The sequence below is a fragment of the Triplophysa rosa genome, linkage group LG6 (assembly GCF_024868665.1).
Source record: "Triplophysa rosa linkage group LG6, Trosa_1v2, whole genome shotgun sequence".
NCBI classification, from domain to species: domain Eukaryota; kingdom Metazoa; phylum Chordata; class Actinopteri; order Cypriniformes; family Nemacheilidae; genus Triplophysa; species Triplophysa rosa.
In genome coordinates this window covers 124,519-136,324 of record NC_079895.1, presented here as the reverse complement: position 1 = coordinate 136,324, position 11,806 = coordinate 124,519, and the positions used below count along the sequence as shown (strand labels likewise).

Below are 11,806 nucleotides of genomic sequence, written 5' to 3'. Positions count from 1 at the left end.
CACACACACAGACAGACAGACACACACACACACACACACACACACACAGACAGACAGACACACGCACGCACACACAGGCACGCACACCTCTGTAATTTGTGGCTTTATGTGGAGCAGCTGGTGTGTGATTGTGTATAACAGTGTGACTGAACTCCTCCTCCAACAACTGAAAAAAGAAAAAGATTCTGTAACATCTTCATTACATCCACTTCAAATCCTGTGTGTGTGTGTGTGTGTGTGTGCGTGCGTGTGTGTGTGTGTGTGCGTGTGTCTGTCTGCGTGCGTGCGTGCGTGCGTGCGTGCGTGCGTGTGTGTGTGTGTGTTTGCTGGCGTTGTTAAAGTGGGTGTGATTATGAAGGTTGTGAGGACTTTATTGTAGTCAGGATGTTTCCTGAAGAGTCGTTTGATTGGATTCAAGATTCCTGAATCATTTGTTTGTTTGGGAATCAGTTCCAAACTCTCATTCAACTCAATATGACTCAAAAACTCACTCATGTCTCTGTGGAACATTTATTATGATGACTGACACAAAGCTTTTCTGATTGAAATCTTCTTTTATTAAATATCACCAAAAGACTGAAAACAGTCTTTTGTGTCCTTCTTTCTGTCCTGACCTGTATGTGGTGATGACATCATAGCTGTGGTGTACCTGTGGGTGCAGGTGTTTGCTGATGTGCACGTGCAGCAGCGGTTGTTTGAGGATGGAGTTGACTGAGGGTCGATCAGGAGGAGAAACTTTAAACAGCTGTTTTAACAGAAGTCTCAGATCAGTGCTGTAGTGTTCAGACACCGGACTGTAGCGCCCCCTACAGATCCTCAACACCAACTGCCTTAAATTACTGCCTTCAAACTGAAACAAACGCACATACGTACAAACATAAACAAGCAGGGATCTGTCTCTGAGTGTGTGTTTGTACGAGCGTGTGTGTGTGTGCGTGCGCGTGTGTGTTTGTACGAGTGTGCGTGTGCGTGTGTTTGTACGAGTGTGTGTGCGTGCGTGTGTGTGTTTGTACGAGTGTGTGTGTGCGTGCGCGCGTGTGTGTGTTTGTACGAGTGTGTGTGCGCGCGTGTGCGTGTGTGTACTCACTGGATGTCTGAGTGTACAGAGTTCATACAGTACACAACCCAGAGACCAGATGTCCCTACAGACGACACAAACAACTGATGTCAGCACAGACATACATACATCAAAATCATGTACATTCAGCCGGATGTGACCTCATGACCCCCAGATGATACACACCTCACAATGTCACAACTGACCAATCAGAATCAAGTATTCAATGTTCAGGAATGACACATTATTATTGTAAAGTGTTAGCCAACTGTCACGGTCTTGCCATGTTTTCTTTTCTTTTTCTTTTTCACCGTTCGTCATTTGTGAATATTCTTTGTGATTGACAACATCTGGTAAAGATGGGCCGCAGTTATTTAAATGTCTGTTTGGCTAACTACCGGCGGGGAGTAGAGCTGTTCTTTACTTTTGCTGCGTCCCAATTCGCCTACTTATACTAGTATGCCCTTAAAGTATGTATTGCTTTTCTTCTGGAAATATATATATATAGTATATACATTTTAGTGTGTAGCAAAACTATGCACGCACTGGGACATACTAACGTGAAACGTTAAGTGATCCTTAAAGTCCTCGTGAACCAGAAGTTGCGATCGTTTTTAATTTCTTATTTTGACACATTTCCGAGTAAAATCGTGGCTTTCGTCTTTCTCTGCGATTTGATTGGATGTATAAAACAGCCGTTACATTTTGAAAAGTAACTGGCAGCAGACTGACAGTTGAAGGGGAGGAGTTAACGGATGCTCCGCCCAAGCTGTCTAACATACGTCGTTTAAGATGGATAGTCAATTCAATTCAATTCAATTTTATTTATATAGCGCTTTTCACAATGTGCATTGTTCCAAAGCAGCTTTACAGGAGCAAATAAGAAAAACACAGAAAGGTAAAACACAGCACAGTGCATGGTGTTTATAGACCAAGCAAGATCATTATAATAAATAATATCTAATAAATAAATGAATAAATAAATAAATAAATGCAGTCTCCCGGTGAGCAAGCCAACACTGCACTGCTCTGCTGTGGCGAGGAACCCAAACTCCAATGCTGAATAATGGAGAAAAAAAAACCTCGGGAGAAACCAGGCTCAGCCGGGAGGGCCAGATCTCCTCTGACGTGTCATAGCTGCACTCAGTGACCCCGACCAAAGCCACCGAGCAACGTCCACGAAGAACAGGGAGAGCCCACGAGCCGCGACCCAGGAAGCCCCACCCGCCGAAACCGTGCAGGTCCAACCCGGTCTCATTCCGCGATCAACAACAGACAACAGAGGAACAACCAGGGAAAAGTAGTAATGGCATAATTAACTTTATTCCTCTGTTGTCCGACATCGACCACAAAACAAGACCAACCAGACCAGACCCACACAGTCCCAACAAATGAAACACCCCGAACCACAACCAACAAGCCCCCCCACTCCCTACAACACCCACCCAGCTACCTCCAATCAAAGTCACTGAGTGCAGCCATAACTTCAAACTGCTGTCGTGTGATGTAAGTTTAGCATTAAATACCAAGTATTGTAAATTTAGCATTTATGTGACAGGTAGTCCGTCTTTGCTCTCGGTTGGGGATGGAATTGTCTGAGCTGGGCCGGCCAGATGGTCGCCTTTTTCTTGGGTGGTGATGGAATTGCCTTGGATGGAGCTGGATGGTCAGTCAGTCCGCAGGCTCTCGCAGGAGGATGGCACGGGATTTTCCGATGTAGCTGGCGTAATCTCTAGTTGTGGATGGGCATATGACGTTCATCTGGGCCTGGCGGAATCTCTCCCTACCTCGGGATGGGCATCCCGAGGCGAGGGCAGAAACAGAAAGAGAATAATTAGCGTAGCTGCTGTTCATTAGCTATGTATTAGTGAATGCTTGGCTGAAAAGATGTGTCTTTAATCTAGATTTAAATTGGGAGAGTGTGTCTGACCCTCGAATAGTATCGGGGAGGCTATTCCAGAGTTTAGGTGCTACGTATGAGAAAGCTCTACCCCCTTTGGTGGATTTAGTTATTCTAGGTGTTATCAAAAGTCTGGAGTTTTGAGATCTTAGAGAGCGTGATGGGTTGTAGTGTGGTAGAAGCTCTGTTATGTAGGTAGGGGCTAAACCGTTTAAGGCTTTATAAGTAATTAAAAGAACTTTAAAGTCAATACGATACTTAATGGGTAACCAGTGAAGGGTTGATAACATTGGGGTTATGTGATCGTATTTTCTGGACCTGGTTAGAACTCTGGCAGCTGCATTCTGAACTAACTGTAGTTTGTTTATTGATGATGCAGGACAACCACTAAGCAGTGCATTACAGTAATCAAGTCTTGAGGTCACAAATGCATGAATGAGCTTCTCTGCATCAGCCACACATAAAATATTTCGCAGTTTGGCAACATTTCTAAGGTGGAAGAAGGCTGTTTTTGTGACATTTGAGATGTGATTTTTAAATGACAGGTTGCTGTCTAATATAACGCCAAGGTCTTTAACTGTATTTGTTGGAGTAACAGTGCAGCCTTCAATTTGCAGGTCATAATCCGAAATATTCTGCTCACGTGTCTTTGGTCCGATAAGTAATATTTCTGTTTTATTAGAATTTAAAAGAAGGAAATTACAAGTCATCCAATGCTTTATATCGTCGATGCACTCTGCCAATTTGGATAGTTGGAAGGAATCATCTGGTCTTGATGAGATATATAGCTGAGTATCATCTGCATAACAGTGGAAGCTAATTCCATGTTTTCTAATAATGTTTCCAAGGGGCAGCATGTATATGGAGAATAGCAAGGGTCCTAAAACCGATCCCTGAGGTAATCCATAATTTACTTGCGTTAGATTTGATGATTCCCCATTTAAATGGACAAATTGATGTCTGTCTGATAAGTAAGATCTGAACCATTGTAGTGCCTGTCCCTGAATACCGGTATAATTGTGTAAGCGATCTAGAAGTATTTTATGGTCTACAGTATCGAACGCAGCACTAAGGTCGAGCAGGACTAGGAGTGAGATGTTACCTTTATCTGATGCTATAAGCAGGTCGTTTGTAATTTTAACGAGCGCAGTTTCAGTACTATGATGCGGTCTAAAGCCTGACTGGAATTTTTCGTGTATGTCATTATTTTGTAAGAAAGAGCACAACTGAGTGGACACTACTTTTTCTAGTATTTTAGACAGGTAAGGGAGATTTGAAATCGGTCTATAGTTTCCTAGTTCATTGGGGTCTAAGTTTGGTTTCTTGATAAGAGGCTTAATGACGGCCAGTTTAAAGGGTCCTGGGACATGGCCTAGATTAATTGACGAGTTGATAATGTTATAAATGGGCTCAATTGCAACGGGTAATAACTCTTTTAATAATTTAGTTGGTATGGGGTCTAATAAGCAAGTTGTAGGTTTAGATGTTGCAATAAGTTTAATTAAATCTTCCTGTTTTATAGGTGAAAAACACTGTAGCCTTTCTTTTGGGGCGATGGTTGGTACTAATTTATAGGACAGACTTGGAGGTTGAGTTTTTACTATTTTGTCTCGTATGTTTTCGATTTTCTCTGTAAAAAAATTCATGAAATCATTGCTACCAAGGTGCGGCGGAATACCCAGGTCAGGTGAAGTCTGTTTATTTGTTAGTTTAGCAACTGTACTAAATAAAAACCTTGGATTGTTTTTGTTAGTTTCTATGAGGTTACGGAGGTGCTCAGCCTTTGCTGCTTTTAGTGCCTTTTTATAACAGTTTGCACTCTCTTTCCACGCAATTTTAAAGACCTCTAATTGGGTTTGTTTCCATTTGCGCTCCAGTTTACGTGTTTCTCTTTTAAGGGCGCGAGTGGTGCTATTGTACCATGGTGCTGCGTTTTTCTCATTAATCTTTTTTGACTTCATAGGTGCGACAGCTTCTAATGTATTAGAGAAAATAGTGCCCAATTTGCTGGTCATGTCATCGAGCGATTCTATATTTATTGGTATGGTTATTAAAGGAGTCAGATCTGGCAAGCTCTTTGTGAAACTATCTTTAGTAGTCGAGGTAATTGTTCTACCCTGTCGATAACGAGTTAAACGGCTGATTTCTGCAGTGCGCAGTGTACATGTTATAAGATAGTGATCAGTGACATCGTCGCTTTGAGGTATAATATCTATATTGGTTAGATCGGCTCCGTGAGATATAATCAAGTCTAGTGTATGATTAAATCGATGAGTGGGTCCATTGATGTGTTGTGTTACTCCAAAAGAGTGTAATAGCTCTGTAAACGCCACTGCTAATGCATCGTTAGCACTATCTACGTGGATATTAAAGTCTCCGACAAGTAGTCACTACAGGACGGAAGAGCATTTTCAGAGTACTAAAGATTATGAGGGCACATGAGTTTTGATTGATGATTTATTTACAATAAACGCTGCTATATTTAATGGAAAAATAGGAATTGTCATTTTTAATTTCACTGGGACTTTAACTGTCACAAACATCAAAATGGCCCACAAAATGGCCATTATTGGCCCACACAGCTCTTCCTTGCTGTATTTAGCATTTATCAATTCATTATTTCGTATGTAATGTTTACTGTATACTTACATTTATTAATTCAGTGAAGCATCTTTTATGTAATGTTATTAATGCAGTGTAGCGTCACTAAACTCTGCCCTCTGGCAGTGAGTTGTGGGTAATATCAGTCAGTATGTGTCCATGGATTCACATTTCCAATTTTCAGTAGACACCCGGGGACTTTGAGAATACTAATTTCAGCATACTATGATTAGGGACATACTCATTCTATTTTCAATACTATTTAGGACCGACAGTATGCGAACTGGGACGCAGCTTCTGTTTCTTGCTTTTGCAGGAATGGCCAGATCCTTGTTTTTCCATCTTGTGGCCATGGATGAGATTGTCAGAGTTTGATTTACAGAGTTTACAGGGAAATAAACAGAGTTTGTTTATTTCTGTTATGTTTTTCCCTAGAGAGTTAAAATAAAATCGGTATTTTTTACAATGTATTTCCTTTGTGATTACTGTAACCCACGCACGCGCGCGCACGCACGCACGCACGCACACACACACACACACACACACACACGCACACACACGCATACACACACACACACAATGAGGGCTGGAGACGCACGTTTTGTTGTTGTAGGGGTGGTTTTCACAGATCTCTGGAGACAGGTAGTATGGCGTCCCAACACAAGTTCTGGCCAACTCCATCGTGCTGTCAGATACAGGCAGAGAAAGATAAGAGCAAAAATAACACAAAACACAGACACACACAAGCAAACACACACACCTGTTCAATGTTCTGGCTATACCAAAATCTCCCAGTTTGACTTTCTGTCCTCCGTCTGTCAGAAAGATGTTCTACAACACACAACACAACTATTACAACTCTACACAAGACCAAACATCTTCTCTTCTGCAGAATCCACTTAATAAACTTCACAATCATTCAGCACTTGAGTCCACTTATCTGACCCAAGCTCTTGATAGACCGTAGGATCTGAATTTCTTAAAAGCAACCTGTGTGTGTGCGCGCGTGTGTGTTTCCTACAGATGATGAAATTATGACATGTATTTTGTGTTGTATTTCATTTCTTATTTCCTTCTCCATTTTCTTTATTCTTCTTCTTGATTTTTCTCTATATATTTACTTTATTAGTTATAGATGACATTCATTTCTATCTAGTTATTATATTCTATATGACTTTTCTTCATGCTATATTCTGCATTCTGTTGGATGCATGTGCATTGTCTTCACAGTAGAGATGAGTTTGCGGTGGTGTCGTTCTCAAGGTTCATAATAACGTCACGAGACATGAATGTTGTGAAGCAGTAATGTTCCACTCTCTATGTTGGTATAATAACACCTGCTCAATGGGTTTCTAGTCAGACGGAGATCGAGTGAACTCTAGAATCTGAACGCAGCTATGATTTTCTCTCTCACAACACAAACTTTGCTCATTTTATTCTAACATCACTTCGTCTCCTGTCCGCTGTTCTTCCCCTCTGACCTCCACGTCTGCAGGTTAGTTCCATCTGTCAGTTCTGGTGTATGAACAAGATGGAACAACACTACAGTATCCTTTTGGATCAATAACAAGATAGTAGAATCTATCAGATCTATCACTCTACACACTTCATGTGACAGATCCACATCTGAGACATTAATCGATGATTTATTTGACTTTTACAGATCAAACACAGTATGTGTGTGTGTGTGTGTGTGTGTGTGTGTGCGTGTGTGTGTGTGTGTGTGAGCGCGCGTACCTGTGATTTGATGTCTCTGTGAAGGACTTTCCTGTCGTGAATGTGTTTCAGACCCAGACAGATCTGTACAAACCAGTGAATTATCTGCAGAACACACAATGACACACATGTTAGGGTTAGGACCAGGATATGAGTGTAAAAGACATTTTGAGTCTCAGTGAGTCTTTATGCTGGTAAAATAAAGGACAAAAAATAAAATAAAAGAATGTGTCAGTAAAACTACACAACAGTCTCAATACAGAAACTGTGTGTGTGTGTGTGTGTGTGTGTGTGCGTGCGTGCACTGGTTTGACCTACATTATAAGGACACACAGACCTTACAATGCATCATGTATTCATGTGTTTGGCCACGCCCCCTACATTATGAGGACATGCCGATGTACTTGTAATTCAAAACGTAAAAGAAACATGCTAAAAATGTTTTATTGAAAATGTAAAAGTGCAGAAACATTTGAATGATTCTTAGGGTTAGGGGATAGAATATACAGTTTGTAGGGTTGGGAATTGAAAATCAATTCCAATTTGGAATCGGAATCGAAAGGCTAGGAATCGGATCGAAATCGAAAGGAATAGGAATCGGATACTTGAGATTAAAATTTGAATTCCTCTTATCAATGTGTTGCATGATCTGCTGATATCTCAATAAAAGCCCTTATGAAAATTATCGATATTTTTTACTATAGTAAGCATAGTTTAGCTATAGAATTTGTATTAAAGCACAGGAATCACAAATTAACCATAGTTGCATTATAGTAACTGCAGTTTAACCATGATGTAGTTCAACTATGATAATACAAATTGTAATAAATCAGAAAAGGTGTGTTTCTATGTTTAAATATACACAAAACGGTGCTCATAAATATATATATATATATATTATTTCCTCGAAGCCTCATGAAACACAGCAGTTCCATCGAATAATGGAATGCATAGTCGATATAAAAAACTGGATGAGTAACAACTTTTTATTACTGAACTCGGACAAAACGGAAGTGTTACTTATTGGACCGAAAACTGCTATAAGTAACAACCAAGAATACTGTTTAACTATTGACGGATGTTCCATAAAACCCTCGTCGTCAGCAAAGAATCTTGGCGTTCTATTCGATAGTAATCTGTCATTTGAGAGCCACGTCGCCAACACCTGTAAAATTGCGTTTTTCCATCTTAAGAATATATCTAAACTACGTCATATGCTGTCAATGTCAGATGCAGAGAAGTTAATTCATGCATTCATGACATCAAGACTAGACTACTGTAATGCACTGTTAGGTGGTTGCCCTGCAGGCTTATTACAAAAACTCCAATTGGTCCAAAACGCGGCAGCTCGAGTTCTTACACGTACAAAAAAGTATGAACATATTAGCCCGGTTCTGTCAACCTTGCACTGGTTACCTATAAAGCATCGCGTTAACTTTAAAATCTTGCTTATTACCTATAAAGCCTTACATGGTTTAGCTCCTCAGTACTTGAATGAACTCCTTTTGTATTACAGTCCTTCACGTGCATTACGCTCTCAGGCGTCCTGTCAGTTGGTAATACCTAGAATTTCAAAATCAAGTGCAGGTGGTAGATCCTTTTCCTATCTAGCGCCTAAACTTTGGAATAGTCTTCCCTGCACTGTCCGGGAGGCAGACACACTCTGTCAGTTTAAATCTAGACTAAAGACGCATCTTTTTAATCTTGCATACACTACTCTTCCATAATATAAATCCTCTGAGGGTTTAGGCTGCATTAGTTAGATCAACCGGAACCAAAAACACAACTGATGTACTTGTTGCATCAAAGAGTACAGAACAGTACTCTACTCTCAGCCAGTCTTGTCTCATTGTTCCAAGGTTACCACAGCGAGCAGGATGCAGTTCATGGCCTGACCTGATGGTAGAGTGGAGAATGGGAAGTGGGGACCTGACAAGAGCTGAGATGATAGAGCTGGATAAAGAAGGACGCGGTCTCTTGACATGTCTTCACCACAAAACTTCAAATGCTATTAGATTATTAATGATAATCTTAAACTATAATTTATTTTATTATTAAGTTTATTTATTTTATTTAGCCTTGTTGTGCAAGTTCTCTGGAGCTTGTGCAGAGGCAGCAGCTTTTGCCAGAGGGGAACTGGAATCCCCTGGTTGGGCCTGGGTTCTCCTGAGGTTTTTTTTCTCGATTAGAGTTTTGGGTTCCTCGCCACCGTTTGCATACTGTTTTTGCACTATCTGCCTGACCGGGGGGGCTGCTTTAGAATTTTAAAGTTTTACTTAATTAATATTGCATATAGGAATTTATAGTCTGTTATATTTGACCTGTGCTTCTCTCTCCTTTATCTTAAATGTGTGCTCTCACTGAGCGTGTGTGTGTGCGTACTTGTCTGTGTACGTACGTGTGTGTGTTGTGTGTGCGTGCGCATCCGTGTGTGTGTGTCTCTATGTCTATGTGTGTTAGTACGTGTGCATATTGTGTGTGTGGAGTGTTTTGTATGTGGGTATGTCTGTCTTCTGTGTTTTCAACCTTTTCTTGTTTTTACAGGTACAACTTTAATTATTTTGCTTATAGTCAATATGTCTCATGTACAGCTGCTTTGTAACAATGAAAATTGTAAAAGCGCTTTATAAATAAAGTTGAGTTGAGTTGAGATATATATATATATATATTGCAAACAAGTCAATAAGCAGGCTAAATGACCATACAGGTTGATATCTAAATGTTTTACTTCAACTGTGGAATCGAAACTGGGAATCGATAAGAATCGAAATCGATAAGCAGAATCAGAATTGGAATAGATAAAATTGAAACGATTCCCAACTCTAACCGTTTGTGCACTATAAAATGCATTACGTCTATGGAATGTCCCTGTAAACCACCATTACCAACATGTGTGTGTGTGTGTGTGTGTGTGGCACCTGCTGCTCTGTGAACACTCGGCCTCTTTGCATGTGAATTCTGTTCATGAGATCTCCAGCATCACAATATTCCATCAGTATATAGAGATTATTCCTGTCTACACACACACATTGTGTTACAGGTCATCTACAGTTTGTGTCTTTGTGATGTACTATAAACACATGAAATGTAAAGTACTGACCGTAAAATGATTTATGAAACGCAACAATGTTTGGATGCTTCATTTTAGACAGAAGAAAGACTTCCTTCCTGGATGCGTCCCTGTCCCGCACTGACATCTGACAGACACACACGCACGCACGCACACACACACACACACACACAGAAACAACGGATCTCAGTCTGCTGTGAAAAACATACAATCATTTGAGTTTGTGTAATCGTGTAGTTTGACTGAGAAGAGAAAGTCTCACACCTGTCTCAAGTTGATCTCTTTGATGACGTAACGCGGGATCGCGGCATCTGAGTCTTTAGGTCTGACCAGCAGCGCGCGACCAAACGCGCCGCGTCCGATCTGTCCGATCAGTTCATAATCATCCATGACGATCAGATCATTCAGATCATTCATCGGAACTCTACTGCCTGTCACCATAGCAACACGTCAACACCGTCACTCTGCACGACGGCAGTTCAGCTTTCACCGTGAACATCCACTTAAGATTCTTCCCGATTGAACACTTATTCATGACGAGAGATAAACATAATACAATAAATAATAAAGTCCACGTGTTTAACACTCGCGCGCGCGCGTCAGTGATGTTCCACACGAAACGCTTCATAAATATTGAAAGGATTTTACCCTAATGTACCAGAGTAATGACTGTACACGAGTAAAAACAACAAAGATCTTTTGACATTGAACATCCAGAACAATTATAACAAAATAAAACATCATTTAAATAACTACACCGGTATAATGCTATTTGTTCTTGTTTGCTATTTGATCATGTGCAGTAAAGTTGAACTCCAGCAGGTGGCAGCAAACGTTAATAAATGGAGAAACTGCTCAGACGAACAAATAGCTTTTCTATTATATTGTTTTTATTTTTTATTATCACGTGGTATCATTTGAATTTGTTGATTTGCATCACTGAATGAAGTTTAAGTTAACAGATTGATAAAGCACATTATATTCTGAGTTTACTAGGGTTGGGAATCGAAAATCAATTCCAATTTGGAATCGGAATCGAAAGGAATAGGAATCGGATACTTGAGATTAAATTGAATTCTTCTTATCAATTCCTGTGTGCATATTTTCAGAAAAGTACATGCGTTGCATGAACTGCTGATATCTCAATAAAAGCCCTTATGAAAATTATCGATATTTTTTACTATAGTAAGCATAGTTTAGCTATAGAATTTGCAGTAAAGCACAGGAATCACAAATTAACCATAGTTGCATTATAGTAACTGCAGTTTAACCATGATGTAGTTCAACTATGATAATACAAATTGTAATAAATCAGAAAAGGTGTGTTTCTATGTTTAAATATACACACACAATATATATATATATATATATATATATATATATATATTTTGCAAACAAGTCAATAAGCAGGCTAAATGACCATACAGGTTGATATCTAAATGTTTTTACTTCAGATTCACTG

The 11,806-nt window shown here is 40.0% G+C and overlaps 1 protein-coding gene across 2 annotated transcripts in view; it reads right to left on the bottom strand.

The window, feature by feature from the left end:
* LOC130555989 (serine/threonine-protein kinase Nek5) overlaps window positions 1-11,806 on the bottom strand; it is a 42,845-nt gene that overhangs the window by 8,037 nt on the left and 23,002 nt on the right. For both annotated transcript variants that reach the window (XM_057336600.1, XM_057336599.1), the window contains 9 exons: window positions 10,609-10,870; window positions 10,375-10,471; window positions 10,193-10,290; window positions 7,296-7,379; window positions 6,319-6,389; window positions 6,157-6,243; window positions 1,088-1,142; window positions 650-850; window positions 88-166 (listed from right to left, as the gene is read on the bottom strand). In XM_057336600.1, the coding sequence (XP_057192583.1) occupies window positions 88-166; window positions 650-850; window positions 1,088-1,142; window positions 6,157-6,243; window positions 6,319-6,389; window positions 7,296-7,379; window positions 10,193-10,290; window positions 10,375-10,471; window positions 10,609-10,785 (949 nt within the window). In that variant the 5' untranslated portion in view covers window positions 10,786-10,870. The remainder of the gene's footprint in view (window positions 1-87; window positions 167-649; window positions 851-1,087; window positions 1,143-6,156; window positions 6,244-6,318; window positions 6,390-7,295; window positions 7,380-10,192; window positions 10,291-10,374; window positions 10,472-10,608; window positions 10,871-11,806) is intronic.